Source organism: Serinus canaria, chromosome 1 (assembly GCF_022539315.1).
Source record: "Serinus canaria isolate serCan28SL12 chromosome 1, serCan2020, whole genome shotgun sequence".
Taxonomy (NCBI): domain Eukaryota; kingdom Metazoa; phylum Chordata; class Aves; order Passeriformes; family Fringillidae; genus Serinus; species Serinus canaria.
In genome coordinates, this window is record NC_066313.1 from 55,383,337 (window position 1) to 55,407,550 (window position 24,214).

The 24,214-nt window shown below is 38.4% G+C and overlaps 1 protein-coding gene across 1 annotated transcript in view; it reads right to left on the minus strand.

The window, feature by feature from the left end:
• The window catches only part of DGKH (diacylglycerol kinase eta), a 160,056-nt gene that overhangs the window by 50,380 nt on the left and 85,462 nt on the right, over positions 1-24,214 (minus strand). Inside the window, exons 5-9 of the mRNA XM_018908691.3 lie at positions 10,201-10,305; positions 9,773-9,905; positions 3,142-3,248; positions 1,923-2,048; positions 661-763 (exon numbers count right to left, since the gene is read on the minus strand). Of these exons, the coding sequence (XP_018764236.2) occupies positions 661-763; positions 1,923-2,048; positions 3,142-3,248; positions 9,773-9,905; positions 10,201-10,305 (574 nt within the window). The remainder of the gene's footprint in view (positions 1-660; positions 764-1,922; positions 2,049-3,141; positions 3,249-9,772; positions 9,906-10,200; positions 10,306-24,214) is intronic.

A 24,214-nucleotide genomic window follows, 5' to 3' on the forward strand; every position in this document is an offset into this window, starting at 1 on the left:
CATTTAATTGTGTTCATGGGGTTGGTCTACTTTACCATTGACACAAACTATAAAATTAAAGTAGTTAAGATTTTGTGATACTTCTTTTTTAAATCCACTCTCTACCTTGAAGTGCAGTCTCCCGCTGTTGATGTGTCTCTATCCTGGACTACCAAAAAGCAGCTCTGAGTTTTGAGCATTTGTTGGGTTTTATCTGTGTATTGCAGGGTTTTTACACTGCTTGTCTTTAAAAAAAAATAAATTAGAGAATCTATGGAAGCAATTCCTCTCTTAAGCCTGGTAAAGTAGTCATTGGATCTGAGCTGTTCAGCTGACTTATCTCTGCATAATGCAGAATTATAAAAAATCTGAGAACTCACAGAAGGAGTGGTGTATGCTAGGCTGGCATCAGCCCACTTCATCTGAGGATTCTGATCATTCACTTGAAATGTTTCTAAGGATCATCGGTAAAATGGAAGAAAATTTCTGCTGGAGCAACTTTAAAAAACATGTCAGTTGAATAACTCTCTAAAAACCTACACAGAAAATTATACTTCTCTCTAAACTTGCAGACTGCATTCACCTGCTCAGCAGAAGGATTTTAGCCTTGTGTATTTGCATGGATCTCAACAGGCACTGGAATTCCAGAGGTACCACTGAACACACTACAGTACTACGTACCATCGGAGTCTATACTGTTTAGTGCTGTTGGAGGGATGATCGATACCTTACATTGGCCAAGTGGACATTTACGAGGGTACAGATCTTTACAGGCCGTGTGAACCTACAAAAGAAACAAAAAAATTATTTTCCTGCAGCAGAATTTTGAGGTGAAAATACAACTGATACTATGTTAGCTATGTAACAAAAATGGACTCATATTTAACGTTTAGGTGTAGAGGGAAAAGGAGTCTGACTAGGAAAAAACCCCAAATGTTCAACCACAGAGCTTTGTTACTAATTCAACAAAACATTATTTTGGAGGACTTTTATCTTCAGCTACCCCTATAGCAGATAAGAATCATCCTTTCAAGGGAATCACTTGCCTCCATCCACAAGGAAGGAAGAAGAAAGCTGCCAGCATCTGTGCTGATGGCAACAGGCTAAACAATAGCTCTGAACCTGCCCTGTCCATTGGGGCCATTCTGGAAGACATATCTGCATTAAAGCTAGCACACCTACCAAGTCAGACCCATCTCCCAAAGTCGGGTTGCACAAACTCCATATTGCAAAGGCCTTTTCCACAGATATTGGAAAGAGAGGCACATGCACAGGTGGCTGCATTTCACCTAAATCTCAAGTCACCTCTGGAGATGCCAATTATTTTCTATGGTTCATTCACAGAGCCTTGGACACCTATGTGCCAGAAGCTTCAACAATAAATAAACTGCTAACTAGCATAAGAAACCCATCTTTTTAGACAAGTTGATACAATTAAGAGAAAACTACATATTGGGGAAACAGCAGTAGTGAGTTAGAGAATCTCAATCAGCAACCTACAGATTTCCCTGAAGAAGAAAAAGTCAAGATTTTGCACTAATAAACTCAATACTACCTTAATATTAATAAATATGAATATAACATATTATTAAAATATGAATAGAGCAATATCTACAATAAAAGATATAAGAAAGTAACATATGATTATTAGGCATAAGGAACAGGCACCTGAACATTCAGTTAACAGCTAGAAGAAAGCAGAGAAAACACATTGGAGATGACAACACCTATTAAAGAAAAGCTGCATCTGTGGGTGTATTTAAAATTGATTGTGCAAGCAGGACAGTCATCAGAAATTTTGAATGCTACAGAGACCTGAATTTGCAGAAGCTGCCTGCTCCTACTTAATCCAAAAGCAGGTTGTGGAATGACAGAACAAAAAAAATGGCAAGCAGTAAAGCTGTCGAACTGCAAGATGCTTGGCTGTGGCTCAGCACACCTACCATAGCTTTACACCAAAGGCACTTCCAGTCTTGCAGGCGCAGAACGCTGCCACAAGTCTTGTCGCAGACGGCGCATTTGGCACTGACGGGCAGGTTTCCCTCTAACCACTGGTGAGGCATCGCTATCTGTGGAGAAGGAGTCATTAGAGTTAAGTACCCAGAAAGAGAAATTAAAGGCTTTTGTCTCTCAAATACAGGTGGATTTAAACTATTTCTCAGAGCTGGACCCTTTCATCAAAGAAGCAAGTATGCTGGTCAGCCAAGATAAGGGACACTGATGCTCAGAAGGCAACTGCAATGAATGGACCACTCTGGTGTTCCACATGCTAGGCAGAAAACACGACACCTGAAGAAGGGAGACCTGTCTCACTCATGGTAGCAATAAACCATAACACAACAGGGAAGTTAAGTCCAGAGACTGTCATACAAACAAGTTCCCACTCGGTTATGTTGACTATATGACACAAACCAATTAAAATACCTAAAATTCATAAAAAAAGGCAGGACAGCAGAATTCCTCTGTCGCTTCACTTACCCACTCACCATGGCTGGTAAGTCACGGCTCTCTAAAGCAGTCCCAAATGCAGTGCAAAGCTTTACTCAGTGCACTCTTTGTCCCATTAATACCATGGGCAACTCAGGACATTCAGGTGTTCAACTTAGTATCAGCCTTCTAAGAAGAAGCTTCACACCAGTGGTTCATACACAGCTGTGTTTGTAAAAATAGTCCATTTATCATAATCAACCTCTCAAAGGCTTTTGTTGTTTCTCCTGCTAATTTTAAAATTCCTGCTTTCATCGCCAAAATCCCCTCCCAATTCAGTGAATTCCAAACAGGCCTCCTGGGGAACTGCTCCAAGGAAAGAGGTCAGAAAATACATTGCCAAAACAGCATGGTAACAGTGCAAAATACCACCTTTGCTTAAGAGCAGTAGGAACTTCTGAATGCAATTCTCCAGCTGCAGAGTTTCTCCACATGCGGCCTTTAAAACCTTGTAATACATCTGCAATCTAGTGCCCCCAGTTGCTAGACTTGTCTTGTGAGATAGGAATGCAACTTTTGTTCTAAATACCACGTTAATCTTTGAACAGTGTTCAGGAAAATAGCTACCTACCATTAACTTCAATGGGTCACATGGGAATAGTTCTGTGGTTGGGCTTTTTTTTTCCTAAAGAAGAAACAGCTGTAGAAAATACTGTAAAGATGAATAGTACTTACACCATCTTCATCTTCAATGATGTCTTTTCCAATTGAGGCTAATGTAGTCCATTTGCAGTTATTTGTTGCTCGGACAGCACATCTTTTATGTGCTTTAAACTTACACACTGCAAGACACAGATAAACATATATATCCTGTGTTATTTGCTGTATTTCAGTGATACACACCTTTAAAAAAATTAAACACGGATATCCCATAAAATAGCCAAGTATGTATCACTTAGTGTTGCACACATGACACAAAACAACTAAAAGAAAATTCAGTTCATAATCACTCCAGCTTTAACTCTCTAAACCAGGTTTAACTGCTCAGCTGTAGCCCATGTTAAATGTGCTCTGAAACCCACATTGGTCCCCATTTTTTCAGGTGCAAGGCACAATATATCTTTAACTTTGGGTTTGCCTTTTCCATTTCTCCAGTAACATGACTCAGATATCTGACTTAAATTTTCAGGAAGTCATGGGAAACTATTTTACAAAAGTATATTGAATCAGGAGCTCTGTTTCTTTGCTCAAAAGATGCATTTGGGGCACCATGCTAGGCCTATTTTTCTCAAAACATGAGAAAATGAGGGGTTTACGTGGTGATATTTTTATTCAGGATACTGGGGATTACAAAATTTTCCAAGAGCCTATATCACACCAGGAAGAACGTTTTTTTTACTGCATTCTTTATTTAAAGTCTGCTGATTGGAATACCCAGCACAAGTGTGTAGTTAGGCAGACACTCTGACAACCTAACAACTATTTAAATTTTGTTCAACTCAATTAATATGCCTAGCTAATGATACCATATTAGACCAAGCAGACTGACGCACCCAAACCGTGGGTATTTCTTCTACTGGAAGTGCATGATGTAATTCTATTTAGAGTGCATTATATAAATTATTTTGGCAAAGACCATTAAAGGCTTATGAGAACTAGCCAGTAGATCAGAAGTAGTAGTCTCTTTTCAAACAAATATTTGACAGGAAATTATCAAGGCTTTGGCCCATCGCTTATCTACCATTAAAAAACATTAAGCCATGGTACAAAATGTCTTGTGAATAATAAATTTTCCATTTTAATTCCACTGATCCATTGCCAGATCAATTTAAAAAGTGAATTGAGACTATGCAAGCAACATCTGAGTTTGAGAGCAATCCTCACTGTTCTGGGAGATGTGTGAAAGCAAGTGCTCCGCTCTCACTTTCTTACTTTCTAGAAAGAGAAGGAAAGAAAACAAAGAGAGCTACTGTTTTTACAGTAACTCTCCCAGTCATTTCAAAAAGCAGCATTCATATAATCATAGAATTATTTGGGTTGATAGAGACATTTAAAGATCATTTAGTTCCAACCTCCCCCGCTGTGGACTGTGACATCTTTTACTAGACCAGGTTGCTCAGAGCTCCATCCAGCCTGGTCTTGAACTTTTCCAGGGATGGAGTGTTCACGACTTCTCTGAGCAACCAGTGTCTCACCATCGTCACAGTAAAGAATTTTTCCTACTATCTAATCTCTGCCTACTCTCAGTTTGAAGCTTGTCCTGTCCCTACATGTCATTGTAAAAAGTCTCTCTCCATCTTTCTTGCAGGCTCCCTCCAGATACTGGAAAGCTGCAATTACATCATTCCAAAGCCTTCTTTTTCCCAGGCTGAACAATCACAACTCTCTCAGCCTTTCCTCACTGGAGAGGTGCTCCAGCCCTCTGATCATCTCCATGCTACTCCTATGGACTCACTCAAATAGGTCAATGGCCCCCAACCTAAGAAAGGCATGGACTTGTTGAAGCACGACCGACACAGACTCAAAGCATGCAAATATCCCGTACCTGTCAACTAACAGGGTCGACTCACTTTTTCTAAACAGCTCAGCATCACATTGTGTGTTTGCCAACCTAAGCTGGTTCCAAACATCTAATGAAGCCAGCTCTCACAGAAGCACAGAAATAAAGGCTGTATTTTCAAATGATGGACCATGAGCAGTTTTCACCATTTGCATGCTTCAGAGAAGATAAGCCACTGAATTCAGCTCCCTACTCATAAATGATAAGCACTTGCTGTGCCACACAGATCAAAATACAACAAACAAAGGATGAGGCAGAATAGAAAATTATAAATGACAAAGTTATAGAAAGTTCAAACACTACTGAGCAACGATTGAACTTGATCTTAGGAGCCCTGTATTCAGCTTCTTTCTCAACAAGACAAGGACAAAATCAATCCCAGGCTCTGAAGAGATGCAGCAAGCCACTCTATAGATAGCAAGTGACAGGTAATGTTTGCTTTGTAAGTACTATAAATAACCTGCCAACCAAATTTCAGATCAGACTCTTTGGGTCACCCTCCCTGCAACCTCAGCACCATGAAACAACAATTTATGTTAGTCTAAACATTAAATATTACCAACAACAATAACCTTAAGACACAGAGGCAACTTGCAAGCAAAGAAAGGAAAATTTTGAATCAAACCGCAATGTTAGTTACCACTATGACCTAACTTTTTCTGTCTCAGATTACACTGAATCCCATTCATGAATCAGTCTGATACAGTAAATCTTTTGGAAAATATGCAGACATATGGCTAGACATCAACTGCCATTACTTCGCCAATGAAAGCTAAAATATGAGCAAATCTACGTTACTCAGCAAACTTAACATTGCAAGATAGTTTCTGAATGCAGGTGTGCAGTTATTGATTGTATGACCACACACTTTTAGAGAACAGGACCCTCAGTCACTGCATGCAATGGATTGTTCTCAATAAGTATGGGGTTGTGCCCTGCTCTGCTTCATAATAATTTTCAACATATATTTGCCTTATTGACTGAAAGGTAATGTAATACTGATTTTCAGCCATCAATATTAATTTCTTCCTGGCCCTTAATAATAAAAATAAAAATAAAAATAAAAATAAAAATAAAAATAAAAATAAAATAAAAATAAAAATAAAAATAAAAATAAAAATAAAAATAAAAATAAAAATAAAAATAAAAATGATGTTGTTGTTGTGCCCAGTACTACTACTACTACAATTAAGACTTTTTCTCAATACTGTATATCTTCAAAGCACCAGGGACTTCAGAACAGCTTCAACTGATTTTTGCAGTAATAGAAAACAGCATATTTCCATTTTACAGGTTGCCGGTTATAAAGAATGCACAACCACTGATTTGATCAAAAATCTTATTTAAATTTTTTCCGCAGCATCACAGAAGGGCACATGTGATATAAAGTCACAGAACTGTTTTCTACTACTCCTTCATTCTTTAAAAACAAATATCCCTTCCTTTTCTTGCTGCTTCATTCACTATTCTCCCTCCAGACTGTGCAGAAAATATGGCAAAACTATCAGAGGCAATGACTGAGCAAATAGTGCCCATACAATTCCCTGGGCAATGGGTAAGAACAACAGGGTTTTGTGGGTAAAACCCCATAATCATAATGGAAAAAGATAAAGTGCACAAAGTGCATTTGCAGAGGTAATTTAATCCCAGTATTTTCTCACTGATTGACTTCATCATCCTAAAGTGTTCTTACAACATTGTGCGATTCACCACAGGAGAATGCAGTTTAAAAGAGAGGTTTCTCCCACTTATTAGCTATACTTGATATTCAACAAACAAAATCCTATCATGATAAACAAAATGCTACATGAAAAAATAAATTTCTGAGAATAATCATAAACACAGTGTTCCACTGGCAATGAGTTAGATAGAAATGCAGTATTGATGCAGAGTAACTGAGGTTACAGAGCTCTGGAAGAGTTTCTGTAGATAATGATATATCATTCTTTAAGCTTCTTTGCCTAAACATTCCATATTGAAGCTAAACTCTGCGATGCATAAAAACCAAAACCCTTTCTTGATTCAGCTGATTTGGAATAATTCCTAAAGCAAGGCACAGAGATCATAATTACTCTGTCCTAGTAAAGACTGGATGAATATTACAGAGATCAGTCCTTTAGCTAGTGCAACACAACACAGAGACCACATTGGAAAAGTAGATTATCTTTTGAGAAGACAAAAGAAAGAAAGATTGATGTACATATCAGTTCTTTGACTTCTAAAAAGGTGCAAGTTCACACTAGTCTTTTACCTAGCAAAGGTATAAACATACCATCTTTTTCTAGACTGGTTTCCACAAGTCTTAGAGTGTCTTCAGGGTGGCCTGCAATTAATTTGGCCAACCTTTGCAAAAGGCTGCTGGGATGGAAGGTGCCCTGAAGAAAAGCTCACACATCATCTCCAAAAGAAATGCGGCTTGATTTGTGGTCAGACTTTAAAAAAAGCAGTTGTGCAAGAAAACAGCAATTTTAAGAGAATAAAATATTATAGGACAACTAAACTATCAAAAGCTGCAAGATATCAGCAATGGGGTTTATTTTTACCTATAGTTAAGAATCCGACCCCAAAGACTCTAAGCTACTTTCAAGATGACTTGGTGTGCCAGTAACCCAACCCACTAACAGGAGGAAGAGCTCAATTATCTCTTGAAAGAACCTCCCATGCTTTTCAATACAAGGCATAATAGAGTAGCCTGGGATCAATGACCACACAAATAATTGAATTTTGTACAGATATAAATGGATTCCCAGTATAAAGTAGTGCTGGAGGTTTGAAAAGCCAGGCATGAATATTTAAACAGGTTTTTCAAATTATGTAATGGGGAAAAGCAGCACAGAACAAGTCTGGGGAATGTTAAGACTCCAAACTTTCCAGATTGTCCTCTCAAACTGTATAGACTGCTAATACAGGTAAAATAAAGAAAAAAAATTGATGATTAAATGCATTAGAAGTGCACACAACAGAAGCAAGTATCAAACAAAAATGCATTTTTAGATGAAGAAATTAAGTATGATGGGTTTTAACATGTATACATAATTGCAGAGAAAGTATAAAGTATTACAGTAAAAGAGTCAAATGTCAAATGATTTAGATTAGATATATAACTAAAGATCTTGTTTCATTTAAAAAATAAGAAAATAGATCTAAAATAGAATCTCAGAAGTTAGAGGAGGTAAACTTATTAATAGACAAAAGAATATTACAGTATCAACATATAAAACATTCCAGGTCATACTTGATTATGAAACTGTGGAACAATGAAAGGAAATCCAAATCACTTTCACAAGCTACTTTTAAAAACTGGCATCATAAATGTGGATAAATGTAGCATTAGTTTGTCATTAGTTATACAGAAAGGTGGCAAACTCCAATTCTGGAAATTATGGGAACTTCCCTAATGTAAAGTTAATGCCAACACCCTGTATATTAAAAACATACTTAGATGCAACATTAGACACTGGAAAGACACAAAACGGTGAACTACAGACATTAGCATGGATAATTTTTGATAAATTATCCTTTTAAAGTAGCTATAATATTAACTTAGGAATGGATAAATTCTTTATGAAAGTTCTTCCTTTCTTTTGCCTGAGCAAACATAACTGTATTTGTACACAGAGGCAATACAACTGCATTTTAGTTAAGCACATGATACTTCCATCTGTCAATATCAGACACTGAGAATATTATAATTGCCTTTAAACTGTCCAAAGCACTTATTCACAGTGGAAAACATACACCAGAGAGGCTGGAAGTAACCATGCTACTTCTAATTTCTACAAAACGGGTTTGTCCTGTTCCTTGGCAACTGCACCATTAACTACATTAAAAGCACGGACAATTTAGGACAATGGGTTAATGTTCTCTTTGTAAGATTTCCTTAATACATATTATTATCCTCAAATATTATAACAGCATCAATAACAGAAATGCATTTGCTGTTGGGTTACATACATCCAAAGAAATCAAATTATGAGTGGTGTAAATAACTCTTTTTTTAGTAGTCAGCTATTTTAGTAATTAAATATCTCTACATTTCATACATCCCATAAGCTCACACAGATGCTTTATTTTCTGCTGTCTCCAAATGCAAACAGACTTGTTACACTTTTCCACAGAACTTGCATGAATAAAACAATAGGCTGTTTTAGGCATATTGTAATTATTTGTTAATTAAATATAATTTCTAGCTAAATGCTAAAGTTTTAGCCACACTTCCTTTTTCTTTGTGCTGGATTTCCCCTGATGAACCATCAAATGCAGTCATCTACATCTCTACACCCCCCTCAGAGCATGAGAGAATTTTTAAAGCAGAAAATCAGTGTGTACTGCAGGATCAGGCAGCAGCAATAGAGAAAACAAGAACTGGAGGGCAAGGGTCATAACACTTTGCTCAATGTTAAGAATGCTTTTAGATTTGGTGCAGAAAATACCACCACCATGATTTTTTTTTAGAGAAATGCTGATTCTGCAAACCAGCAAGACTATTTGGTTCCACATTTTTGAATGTTCAAATCAAATAAATCCGATCTTTTCTTGCAAACCCTCCACCCTGTACACTCCAAACTGGTTGCTGCAACAGAGAGAAGTGTTCTATTCTGTACACTGAAAAAAGCCCCAGGAGCAACAGGAAGGTGAGGCAGATCATTAGCAGTCCCTCTGCCCGGAGGAGGGTCACTCCCATGTAGAGTTTTCTCCCTTCAGGCTCTTTTGTCACTCATTTTCAGGATCATTACTCATGCTGAACTTGCAGCCATCTGTCTACACACATAGCACGATAACCACGGGAAGCAATTGTTATTTTACCTTCACAAGACAGGCCATGAGAAGTGACTCCAGAGAGGCTCTCTCTGCACACGTTACAGAAGGTGGGTCGGGCGTGGGAGCAGGCGTACCAGTTATGCATCCCTGAGAAATGTTCCACATTAAACTGTGCGGTCTAGTAAAGGAGAAGTTAAGACAAATTTGCAAGTACAGAACACAGCTACGGTGACTGACATTATGCACGGTTCCATATTACAGGGGATGACAGTGAAATGCTCCCCAAAAGGATTTTCCAAAGGGTGTTTAGCCTGCTCTCCCTCCAAAATTCCAAATTGAAGTGTGACAACAAGATCTCATTGTGTGAGTGAAGCTTCACTCTGACATTAGACACGCTTTTCACTACTCCAGTTCCGTGTCCTGCTTGATCGGTTGAGCCAGAACAGGTTGCACCAAGAGGGATGTCAGCTTACCTCATAGTGTTCTCTGGACTGAACGGACTTTAGAGAGCTTATCCAGTCCTCCATTTCTTTTCTGTTCTCAGCACACAATATTAGCCTCCTAAATGGAGTGATTATCTGAAAAAGATAACACATCCTGATTAATTCAGAGAGTAAATCATGACAGGCTATGATATTTAATGTACTCTTCCCCGTGAGATGATGCAAGAGGATGACACGCCCTACAAGGCAAGATCCTAAACACTTAAAAATATTTTCTTTAATGCACTACCAGCAACAAAAGAGTTTGCTTTTCCTTGTACAGTTCCCAAGTTTCAAATCAGGCTTTGGTACAGGTCTCTGGAATCTACATCAATCATTACCCCTTCTCAGCTCTCTGTCTATGCACTGAGATTCAAATGCTCAAATGGCAGGCACTGAAATGCTAAAACAGCCATTCTGTGAATTACTATTTGACTAAGACTGCAATCCTATTTCATAACTGCATCATAACAACTGCAAGGTCCATTCCAATTGCTAGAGACAAAAACATATTAAAATCAAATGCCTGGAAGTCTTAACCACAAAAGCTGTCATCATATTTTACTATCTCGTATATTGATAATATATTCACACAAATTTATACACACAAAAATTTAAAACAGCACTTTTATATCCAACTATATCAACTCATTATAAGAACACATACAAATCTTTATAAAAAGGCACAGACAACAAAACCAAACAGTTGAAATCATATCCTACTAGGACAATTGAATGAATTCCTGGAACAAGTTGATGCTGGAATTTTTCAGTGGTCTAGAGTTGGATTCTAGAAATCTGAAAATACTGTACCAAAGAGATTCAGAGTACAAGCTGCTCTCCCCTCTCCCTAAACAGTAGAAAAATAATCAAAATAACAGGAAGGCAGCAGAAACTATCAGCTAACTCCCACTGAAATTATTTTGAGCACTGCATTAAAATAGACAAAGCAGTTACTTACATGGCAAAGAATTTAAAACAAGTACAAGAAAATAAGGAAAGTTATTTGTTTTGTTGTAGAAAGTCTGAAAAATAAAATTTAATTCTTTATCAGTATTATGCATTAATCTACTGCATAGTATACTGCATACCACCAACACTTGCAAATTAAATAAAATAGAGAAAGGACCACCAAAAAATGGTAATTCTGAGTATTCTTTCAAATACAAGCTACAAGCTAGACATTACAACATTTGCACAATATTAGTAAACATTTATCTACAGCTGCAGTTACTCACCCAGTCCCTGCTGTAAACTGTCTCTAGCCTTGATTTGTCCTATGCACTCCTTCATTAAACTGAGCTGCACTTTAACATCTCTCAGAGACGACGTAACTGAAGTGCAGCAGGCTGCAAGTCACATGGAGGGGAGGCAAAAATGCTTTGGGCTTGCCTTTTTTTTTTTTTTTTTAATGTACTCACTTCACATGGAAAGGAATAGTTTCTTTGTTTTCTGTTTCTTTCAATCTTGCTTAAGCTTTTTAATAAGGTTTATTAGTAGGTCTCCATGGCTTTTCCTAAAGAACAGTTTATGCAAAGAGCAATGCTTCTCTCATTAGTTTGGAGCCAAACAGACGCTTTATTACTTCAAAATGTTTTTCGAGGCCAGGTCATCCAATGAAGCCAAGAAAAGTCATTAAATCATAATATAACCCTGGCTCCAACAACAATCAGCATTCTGCTGAAATTTCCAGGTTTCAGTGGACACAGAAGTGTTATTTGGGCAAATATTAACGACAGATTATTTCCTATTATATAGCATGAGATTATAATAACGATTAAATAATGATAAATCCACCCAAGACTCAGCACATTATGTCCACCCTGCTGCCACAGTTATTACTGATTCTAACCGGTAACCAGATGTTGTGAAATGCCATTAAGCAAAAACAGCTGCATTTATTGCTGAAAACTCCTGACTAATCTTGATCTTTTCAAGTAATACCTAGATATATATTACTCCTATCTTCAGTAGTACTAGTCACAATCCACTGTGCATCCCTCCACCCTTCCCCCACTCTGAAATTAAGGCCCTGGTTCAGTTGCTCACACCTAGTTACCCAGTACCAATGAAGACACCCTTTGGTACCAAAAGTTTTGTCAGGGGAGGGGTAAGTATGAGGACCAGAGGGCAGAGGACCAGAACAGTAGCTATAAATAACCAAGGTGGGACACCAAACTTCCTCTCAAAGTGCCCTGCACAGCCATTTATTGGCAATTGAATCACATCACCAAACACTGCTAACCAATGCATGTAAACACACCGGAAATTCATCTACTCCAGCTCCTTACTAAAATCAGAGCGCAAAAATCTGAATGAAGTTCACAGCATTGCAGCAGTCTAACAGCTCAATAGGATACTGTCAATCATATGAATATAGGATCAATTATTATTGCTACAAAAATAAAGTGGGAAGTTGACCTATTTGTGGGAAGATGTACATATTTGTAAATACAATTAAACTATATATTCTCTTTGATTTACATATTTGCAAACAACAAACTCCAAGAAGGTTCATAGTAACATGAAAAAAGATGAAATGCATTATATGCAAGAAGTATCAACAATGCTTGATTTTTTAAAATAAAATAAAATAAAATAAAATAAAATAAAATAAAATAAAATAAAATAAAATAAAATAAAATAAAATAAAATAAAATAAAATAAAATAAAATAAAATAAAATAAAATAAATAGGAACTAAGAAGCCCGTTTAGCTTCTCATCTATTTCAGTCTACAAAATCATGGAAAAAATGTGCTCTCATTATTTTTAAGATATTTCATATAACATAAGAAGTCAGGGAGCCAAGGAAAATGTTAGCAAACAACAAGTGTTTTTTCCCTAAATGCAAAGCATTCTTTAGACTTGAAAAGTATTCCCAAAGGACACTGAGGAAACAAAAATTAAAAATGTCCAAAAAGGCATTTGAAAAATTCATCACAAATAAATGCATCATATACTATAAAAGACAATATCTGCCATCTTCAGCTTATCAGATCTTCAAAAGTCCAGCCATGAGTCAATGTTGGGAAATGACTGAAGGGTAAGAATCACTATATAAGCTCTGCTGTTTCTACTTCATTCTTTAGTATCTGCTACTATTATTATTATACTTTGATTCAACTCAGTTTTATGAGCTTTACACTAGCTCAGTATGGCTTTTCTTGTTTATCCTAAATTGAGATTGACTTCCTAAACCTTCTTATTTGCATTTATACAGATGGCATGCTTTCTTCTGAATGCTTACACAATGCTATGATTAACTAAGTGGGATGTTTGAAGTTCATTCACTAAAGACAACTGAATCTGTATACAGACATAATAAAAATTAAATGGATGTAACTGAACTCAAAACAATTTTCCTGCGATGTAAATTTGAATTTAACTAGTAATTTTATCTTATTGAATGTGTTCATATTCAGACTTGTGTATTCTCTTCTACTGACCCAAGTGAGCACCTTTTCTTCAATTACATATTACCTTTTTGATCTTCAGTGCTCCAAATATATTACTACTTGTATATTGCTCTGAATATGGGAGGGAAGGGAAGGGAAGGGAAGGGAAGGGAAGGGAAGGGAAGGGAAGGGAAGGGAAGGGGAAGGGAAGGGAAGGGAAGGGACGGGAAGGGAAGGGAAGGGAAGGGAAGGGAAGGGAAGGGAAGGGAAGGGAAGGGAAGGGACAGGGAAGGGAAGGAAGGGAAGGGAAGGAAGGGAAGGGAAGGGAAGGGAAGGGAAGGAAGGGAAGGGAGGGAAGGGAAGGGAAGGGAAGGGAAGGGAAGGGAAGGAAGGGAAGGGAAGGGAATGGCAAGGGAAGGGACGGGAAGGGAAGGGACGGGAAGGGAAGGGAAGGAAGGGAAGGGACGGGAAGGGAAGGGAAGGGAAGGGAAGGGAAGGGCAGGGAACGGGAAGGGAAGGGCAAGGGAAGGGAAGGGAAGGGAAGGGAAGCGGAAGGGAAGGGAAGGGGAAGGGACGGGAAGAGGGAAGGACGGGAAGGGAAGGGAAGGGAAGGGAGGGAGGGAAGGGAAGGGCAGGGAAGGGAAGGGAAGGGAAGGGAAGGGAAGGGAAGGGAAGGGAAGGGAAGGCTCTATAACACAATGCAAAGTAGTGTTACAGGAACCACTGGGAGACCACCAAGGTAACATAAGAATCAGAACACTCTTAAGTCTTGAAGGAACTCAGGTGCCAACAGTTCACATGCTGACAAAGCAGGAAGCAAATCACAAAAGATGAAGACAGTCAAAAGGTCTTAAAAAATAAATAAGATTACCTTCCTTTGAAACTTTCCACCATTGTCAAGTAGCCAAAAAGTCACTGCTGATTTTGGAAAAGACAATTACCAAGAGCAGATACTGCAGTATATTGGAAAGTAATAAAATAGAGGTAGTTGGAATAAAAAACATTTTTAATGCAGTAGGCATTGGGAAGAGTGAGCACATACAGTCTTAAAAGTTGAAGACAACCAACACAAACCCTAAAAAATCCCAGGAAATAAACAATGTCTGAATGGGAAGTAAAACTACCCATTACTGCAATAATGTTCTTGTTCTGCTCAGAAAAGTAGGGGGATTTTTTTGAATGGGGAATAAGGGAGAGAACAAGAGATCACTGTTCACTCTGCTACCACATAGGTCTTGCCTTAAGTTGGGATTTTCACACAAACACTACCATAATTTTCTTCTAAAATATACATATACACATATATATATGTACATACACATCTTGAAATTACTAGGATGACATTTCTACAGCCAAATTTGGGATCACTACTACAACTTTTCTTTCAGACAACACTTACTAGGAACAAGCTTAATATCTTGAAAGGAAATTAAATTGTCATCAAATTCAGAGTAAATTTGAAAGTCCTTTCTTCTTTCAGTGGGCATAACCTAACCAGTAACATTCTACATGCCTTCAGCCCAGTGGTTTTAGACTTACAATCTATAAAATAAAATCACAGAGAGTTTAATTAAAGCCTGTTGACTAAATTTTATTCTAATTTTTTCTTTTTTTTTACTATCAGGAATATATAAGAAAATACAGTTCACAAAGCTTGTTGGCTCCAATTCTGGCTTCTTTTACAAATTCAAAATGAAGACACAGTGTTTGCTAATCAAGAGAACAGTGCTCTATACCTAAGTAGATACAAAGCAACTACTGCAAAGCATTCTGCTTCCTGCAACATGATATTTGCATTAAGGCACCTTCTGCCACTCTGAACTATTATCAGACATTACACTAATAGCATTTGTATGCCTGATCTTGAATTAAATTACTAACGTAGAAATATCACACAGAATCTGAAGGGGGTGAGGAAATGGTTTTCCTGTTCTCTGGACAGATACTTTTAAAATATCTTTTGGAAATAATGAAGAGAGGATGATACAGAGAGAGCACCCCAACTCTCTCCTTAGGGACTGTATTCAATGCCTGGGACAGGAGTGTAATTAACTTCTCTGTGCTTATGATGTTGGTGAGCTGGAACAGGCAAATACTAGGACAACATGCTCTGCGCCTCTCTTGCTTTTCCATTCCCCTTTTCTCCATGCCCCTGTTCTTGAGCAGGTAGGTCTGTATGAGTGTGGCAGGTGAAGGCACCTCTACCAATGGTGGAAGTGGACTGCTGTAGTCATTGATGCTCTCACACCTTCCAGAACCTGTCTGCAAAAATCACAGTGATAACAGCTGGACAGCTTTCTAGAGTAGTCAGTTTCTTGGTTTCTGGATACTAAATAAATTATAACAGTACTATCACTGTCAAAGTTGTACTTAGTTGGTGCTTTATGGTGAATTGTCAGTGTTATTTTTCATTATGAGTCAAGCCAGACAAAAGTATAAATTACAAAGACAGGGGAGGAGTTAAAAGCAAGGTGGGTAATAAATGGTTATTACATTTGTCTCAGTACAATACAGAATTTATAATCAGAACAATTAGCTCTGTCTTCTCCACTAAAATGTTGCTTCCCTCTTTTTCCTGGCCTTCTCCTATTTCACTGTTCCCAAGCTCACAAATATTGATGTAATGTGTGGTTTTGGCTCCCACAGTAAAAACTCTTAGGAGTTTTTAGAAAAGAAAAGGCTTAGTTCCACACAGCATCTCTTACACCAATACAACACCAGAACAAGTGAGCTTCAGGACAAAAATGGTTGCATCATTGAAAAAGGTAAAGGGACTTCATTCTGCAGTAGAATCCAGCCTGGGTAATTTAGGTGGCTTATTTTATACCACACTGAGCAAAAATGAAGGAGCATCACCCAGAATACAGTCAGGCACACAGACAGGAAAGCATGTGGGAATAGTCAGCCTGGATTCATTCACCAAGGGGAAGTCATGTTTTTGTAACCTGTGATGAAATGAGTGGCCTGGTAGATAAGGAGACAGAGGTGGATTTTGTTCACCTTGCCTTCAGTAAGGCTTCCAGCACTATCCCCTAAGACCCTCCTAGAGAAGCTGATGATTTATAAGCTGGATGAGCAGACTGCGATGCGTGTTGAAAATTGGTTGCATGGCCAAGCCCAAAGGGATCAGCAGCACAGAGCATGGCTTGAGGGAGGCCAGTAATTAGCAGTGTACCTCATGGGACAATACTGGGACCAGGCCTGTTTAGCATCTTCATTAATGATCTGGATGATGTGGTAGAGTGATCCTCTGCAGGTTTACTGATGACAGAAAACTGGGAAGGAGTAGCTGATACACCCAAGGGTCACACTGCCATCCAAAGCGACTTCAACAGGCTAGAGAAATGAGCTGGCAGTAACTCATTAGGTTCAACAAGATGTCCCAAGTCCTGCACCTGGGAAGGAACAACCCCAGGCATCAATCAACTCTGGAAAGCAACTTGGCAGAAAAGGACCTGGGGTACTCTTGCACAACAAATGGAGCATGAACCAGCTACATGTCCTTGCAGCAAAATAGGCCAGGGGTATCCATCCCCTGGTCCAGGGAGTGAACCTGCCCCTCTACTCAGTCCTGGTGGGGCGTCACCTGGAGCATCGTGTCCAGTTCTGGGCTGCTCAGTACAACAGAGACATGGGCATACTGCAGACATTCCAGTGAAGGTGCTGGAGTATGGGATATGTGAGGAGACCCTAAGGGACCTACAATTGTTTACCCTGGAGAAGGTTCAGGGGCATCTTATGTATCTAAATGCCTGAAAGGAAGATGCAAAGAGGACAGAGCCAGGCTCTTTCCAGTGGTGCCCAGTGAAAAGCTAGGAGGTAAAGGGAACAAACTGAGACAACAGAGGCTCTCTGTGAACATCAGGAAACAATGTTTTACAGTGAGGGTGACTGAGCACTGGCACTGGTTGCTCAAGGCAGCTGTGAAGTCTCTGCCCTTGGAGATGCTAAAAAGCCTAGACACAGCCTGGACTAGGTAGCCCTGCTTCAGCAAAGGGGGTGGACCAGATGGCCATCAGAGGCCACTTCCAGCCCACAAATCACTCCATGATTCTGTGAAAACAGAATCCAGGTAAATCGAGTCATCCAGTTACACGTCCAGCCATGAACTGCAAAAGTATCCAGCAAAGATCACTTTGTCAGAAATCCAGTTCCCCAAATCGACCTCATGTATTCAACTTCAACCAACTGCTAACAGGAAAACCTTTTCCCTGCAGAAGTATAACTTTATAATGAGACAGTTACAAGAAGCAGGGTAGCAAAGTTCCTTGGACTTGGACCACAGAATTAGAAACTTATTTTAAATCAGCATTTAAATACAGCAAAACCAATAAACCATTCTTGTAAATGTAAACTGGCAACTGCTATATATAGTTAGTTCAAGGCCTGCATGTTTCTTTAAAGTCCTTGCAGAAAGCTTTCTTCAGCACATTAGTTTCACACTGCTGTGCCCTTAGCTTTGGTTTCACCAGCTCACTACACATCTATCAGATGGGATGGCTTCTCAGATTTAAGATGTAGTTATATATTTAATGGCACTAGGTGCAAATTTATACAACATAAAACGGCAAAAGACTATTTTTTCCTGTCTGTAATAACAGATTCCTGTTTAAACATCGTTCAGCTGCCTTAAGCCAGGGATCCTTGTTCACAAGAAACAGGAAACTTTTTCAAAGTTTAAAGCAGTGACTTAATTTATAAAATTATCTGGTAAACAGGAACTGTAGTGAGGAATACTTTCTGAGGTTTATCCAGGTATTTTAACCACTTTTAAAGCATGAATAGAAATAAACATCAGAGAATGGATTAGAAAGTGCAGGAAGAATGAAATCTGGCTTACTCTTCACACATCCCAAATGCTTCACCAGTGAGAACCAGAAATTTTCTGCAAGCTATTTTTGAAAAATTTCTGCCAAGCATGAAATGTGTGGAAAACAAGCTCCGGGCAAACGCAACTTAAATCAAAATGTACAATACAGACCAGAATGATCACATTCTTAAGTATCTCCTTTTTTCTCTCTGAAAAGTGTTCAGCTTCCTTGAAACAGATCAATCTCAAGCAATTTTTCTATGGATTTTTAGCACCACAGCTGAAATGCTTTATTGCTTTTTCATAATGAAACTTAAAGCTTCAACATCTCCAGACACTCTAGGGAAAGGGACAGTGCATCAAGTCAGAGATAAGAAGCTTAGAACTTAGAAAGAGCTCTCAGCTTCATTACATTTTTTTGTAACTGTCAGATGATGGGAGGAGAGGGGGAGGGGAAATGAGCAAGTGGCAAATGGAAGAAAAAACCCTAAATGCATCACAAGTGCACACTAATGGCTTTTGTCTAATTTTTCTTTTCCTAAGCATATTAATTTGCTATTTCAGTTTTTGTCTTACTTCTAAACTGTCTGAATATAGAAAAAAATCCCAACCCTGAGTAGAAAATTGAACAAAATGGAATCCAAAGCACTTCCCCTCTCTTTCTGTGGTTTGGGTGTTGCTCAGGTTGGGAGCATCAAAAAGCCTTCATCACTTAGAGGCTAATCACCATCTGTATGAAACAGCAGATAGTTCACAACCAGGGAAAAGCTAAATCCATTCCAAGAGTCAGCTACTGGAGCAAAGCTGAGTCATGCTGGTGAAGCCAGCACAGGAACTTGAGCCATTTCCAGCCATGTTCTACCTCCTGGAGGCAAGAAGAGAACCCAGCACCTTTGCAGATGATACTGCAGGACCTGTCAGCCCTGCTCTACACTGCCAACAGGGCATGGGGAACATCTGGATATGCCATTACCCCCATTACCCCATCTTTAAACGGTGCCATGCACTGACCCTTCTGATAATCACAAGGACAAAATTTAAAATACAGTGCCTCTGAGACTAGGATTCAGCTCACCAGAGGACAGTACTTAAAGCAGACCTCTGCAAATGTGTCTGAACTCCCAGAAACATCAGTATATACTGTTAACAACAACACACAACTGGAATGTACAGGAAATTTCAAAACATACCCAAATCCAGGAGATTATTGCTGATTTAAAGGATAAAAACCAGAAGCATGTTTCCAAACACAAACCCATTCCTTGTATGTCCCTGTGGTTTATTAAAGGGAGAAGTCAAGCAAGAGTGTCTCCCTTCAAGGGAACATCAACAGAAACTATATATAGACATTTACTCAAAATAGATTTTTACAAAGAAAAAAAGAATATGGATAGCTGTGCTCCAGAGTATTCTTACAGAGCAAACCAGAAAGATTAATCAATCCAGGCTACAAGCAAGGCAGTGTTTGCTTAGCAATAGGTGAAATCAAGGGAGTCCACATCAAGTTTGGAACTTCGAGGATAACTGCTGACCCCAGGATCTTAGGAGCCTGCCAACACAGGAGTAGCAAGATGATTTCACCAAACTAAAGAAGTAAGAAAGACAGTGAAAGAAAAGCAGCAGAAAGGCCAGAGAAGAGAAAGATCTGTGTAACCTTCAGGTGAGCAGCCCTTTGAACCAGACTGAGATAGAAGAACATCTGAAAGAGGCTTGAGGCTATCAGTAAAGAAACCATCTCCTGATGTTACTGAGATGCAGCTGCAGTAAATTGGATTTCATAAACATGCAGGACAGCAGCAGAGGACTACCTCCACTAGATTCCATAAGCTTTCTGCACTTAAATAAAGCTCAAGAGCCCGAACTCCAGGCAAATCAAGAGTCAGTACAAAATTCAACTGATGTCAGCTTATTTAAATTTTAAAAAAGAAAAAGAAAAGTTTTAGGATAATTATTCCCAGCTTTAGAAACATCTCTCTTTGTCTCTTAATATTTGAAAAGACAGAGGGAGTGCCCAAACTCAAAGATGAAAGGTTTTAAACTTGGGAAAAGGCTTGTCTTCTTTCTTCCTGATGTGGCTTGGGGGAGGTTAAGCAATTCTCACATTCCCTGAAGTTTTTGTAGTCCCTGAAGAAAAATCTCAACAACAACTCTGAAAATATCTCAGTGGCAAGAAAGAAGCAAAATATGTCCAAGTCCAGAGAAATTGCCACTATCTCTGAAACATACTGCAAAATTCTGGCAACACATTCTGTCTCCCAAGCCCATAGTGAATATTACAAAGTTAGTTCTCTAAAATCAATTAGAAGTAGCTAATCTCCATGATGCAAACTGAGCTGACTGATGTCACAAGCAACAGGACTGAAATAAAGTGCTAAAAGCAATCTGCCTTTAGGGACTGGCAGCAGTATTCAACTTGAAATCTTGACAAATCACAAGAATCGGGATTCCAGTACAACTGGGCCACCTCCCATTGAAAACAGCAGCTGCACAAAGATGAAAAGAATTACTTTATCCTTTAAGCTGGTTCCACATAAGTCATATGCCAATAAACTTTACATCCCAACCAAGACATAGGATATGCTGCATTCAGAAATATGGATAAGAAATAAGGTATTCAAAGGTCTGTAAGAAAACAATAGAAAATAGAAGAAGACAATATAAATTTTAACCACACTTGAAGTACGGTTGCTCCAATAGAATATTTAGTTTCACTAACCTATAGAAAAACTCTAATCTTCTAAAAATAATATATCCAAGGACAATCAGCATATATATATATATATATTTATTTTTTTTTAAATCTATCCAAATTTACAGAATACAAAGGAAATCATAGACAGCTGCAAAAAGATTTTTTGTTGCTGTTTAAAACATTTTAAGCTGAATTCCCTACTTTTCAGTCCAAGTGAACTCATATGTCTGATCAAAAAAAGTGAAAATCAAAGAAAAAAGAAATTTATAACAAAGTTACATTCAGGGACTAAGTTTAATGAAATGCCATTCATGTTTTGTTTGGGCCTTTTTTAATATAATAAGAAAAAATACATTGAAAAATTAACCCATAAAGTAATTAATTCATTAAAGGGATTAAATTGAAAAACATTACTTACTGTTCAGAAAAGTTAAATCAGGCTGATCCATAATCATGTTTAATCAATCATTGAACTGAAAAGACCAATTATAAAACTAAAAAGACCATCATGCAAGGAGATGAAAAGCTAAGGGATATAAAAAAGTAAGAAGGAATAAAAAGAATTTTTAATATGAAAAAAGATTAATAGATAATAAGCAGCTTGTTATTCTCAAACAAAATTTTGTGGCATGATTCTTAAACTGGAAGAGAAGTGTAAAGTAGCAATACAGGAATATTTGCAGACAGCACAAAATTTTGATTACTTAGTTCCCCCTCTTGATCTCCAAGGCACTTCAAAGTGAGCCAAGCAATGTATTAAGTAGAGAGTACAGTGACTTGAAAAATTTCAGCGTTAGTAAAAACAAAGAAATGCACACCACAGAAGCACAGATTAAATATTTATGAGTTACAGACAGCTCCAAATTAACAGAAGAAGGATCTTAGTACCAAAATAGGGGACACAAAAATTCACACTATGCGACTGCAGAAAACAGACAAAACTTGGGATCCATATGGAATGTAAATGAGCATTAATTTATAAAATAATCCCAGATGTCTGTGACTTGGGATTCCTTGAGTGTCAAGCATGTAATGTCACTTACAAGATGATGCTGCTGAGTAACAATCAGGAGAACAGCAAGAATAGGTAAGAGTATAGAAGAATGTTGACAAATATTATTTATCTTGGAAAATAGTTAAATCAAATGGACATAATATAAAATATAAAACTGAAATACTTTATAAGTTTCTACTGCCTTTGCATCATAACACCAGGTGAGAAAACTTTATTAAAGCCCAACACTTCAAAAGTTCTCCAAGGATGTATTTTTTTCACAGATAAATAATCAGGACTCTATGCTCAAGCATTGCTAAAACCAATCCATCAGCTAAAATGTACTATGTCAGACATTTCTGCAAGCATATCCAGAATCCTAGTAATCAGCGTTATTAGCTGGAACGTAAAGTCTCCTTTCCAGCCAGTCTCCAATTACTAAAAATCACAGAAGGCTTTCCAGGATAGCAGATCTGCCTACTGCAGCTTCTCCTGCTCAAGATGACAACTTTCAGAAGATGCATATTCAACAAAAACCACTTGATTCAGCACCTGATTCAGAAAGCTGAAAGCAAGGGCCTACATTTTAGGTGCCCTGGATGAAAAAGCTGCTATTGTAGCTAAGGGAGAATCAGTTAATAAATCACTGGAGTCTAAACTAAACTGAGCATTACAGAATTACAGAAATTGCTTTAAAGACCTAATAATTTTATTTTAGATATCTAAATTTAGGGGCCTATAAACCAATCAAGTCCCACCCAGAAGTTAGGACAAGCTGAATCCCCATCCTGAGTATCATACAGTATGTTAACTCTCATATTCCTAGAGGGGACCTTCCAGAATGACAGAGAAACTATTTTCTCTGTTTCTCTTAGATGCAATTAGGTAAAGCCAGCTATACAAACTGGTGCTTCAAAACCAGTATTTTACCATATTATTATTTTCCATTACATTTACCATCAAGAAACCCATAACTGAATTAAGAGTTTCAAAGAAAAGTTTGGATGGATTAAAATACAGGTGCTGCCACATGAAGCCTGTGCATTGAACATGAGACTCTAACACAGATTTTATAGTAATCCAGAGCATTTTATACAACCATGTTCCTCAACTACTAAAGGGCAGCATGCTCAACATCTACAGATTTTTTTCCTCAGCAATGTGCATCAGTTCTTCATCATCAAAAGCAAGGTTGAGGTAGAAACTTCAGCCCAAATTTCACCTAAGATAACTTCCTTTTAAATCACAATCCATAGTCACCTTTGTTGCCTTGAGGAACTTCATTGTCTGAATATGCCTGTTCAAGAATCCTTTTAGCATTTTAAAATCCCATCCCTTATACCTGTTAGAACAAAAGCACACCACCACTGCTCTACAAGCCCACGCTTACACACCAGAGAACACTCTTCAGCCCCATTTGGTCTCAAATCTCATTTTGAGAACAATAAAGAGGGTTTTTCTAAATGCACTCAAGGTACCAACAAGCCAGCTTCCATGCCTGCAAACCAGAATGCACAAGGAATTACAGCTCTCAGCAGAACTGGTCACTGCCCCATCTGCTCCTGTGCAATAAGGGTGAGAGACTGATTCATCCCAGGAGCCTCCCCAGAGGGGTAACATGCTGAGCAACTACACTCCTCTGGCTGTGCTGAGACAAAACAAACCACCCCCCAAGGCAGAAGCAAAGTTCTGGGGAAAAACATGTTCTGCAGAGTGCCCAATATCTCTGTGAGGACTCAGCACTCACTCATGCCACTGAACTGGTCATGGGCTGAGCAAATCCCCCCTGGGTTCCTGATGTGGCTGATGGAGAGGGTGATGCAAATTTCTCACTGCATGTTGGAACCTCTTCACCCTCTTCCCATAGACTTGGGACGCTGGTACCTAACAAGGCAGGAGGAAACATCCAGCCTTGAGTGTTTTATGTAAAGGCCTCTGAAATCAAGGGATACCTTTCATTATAAGTTACCTATTAACCTCTAGGTAAGGGTGCTCAGAACTACAAAACACCTACAAACTCTTAAAAGGCAAGGTTGTACACTAGAAACTTATCGCTACAAGTGAGTTGATCATTCACTGAAAGGTAATATCATCAGCAGTAAGGAAAAAAATG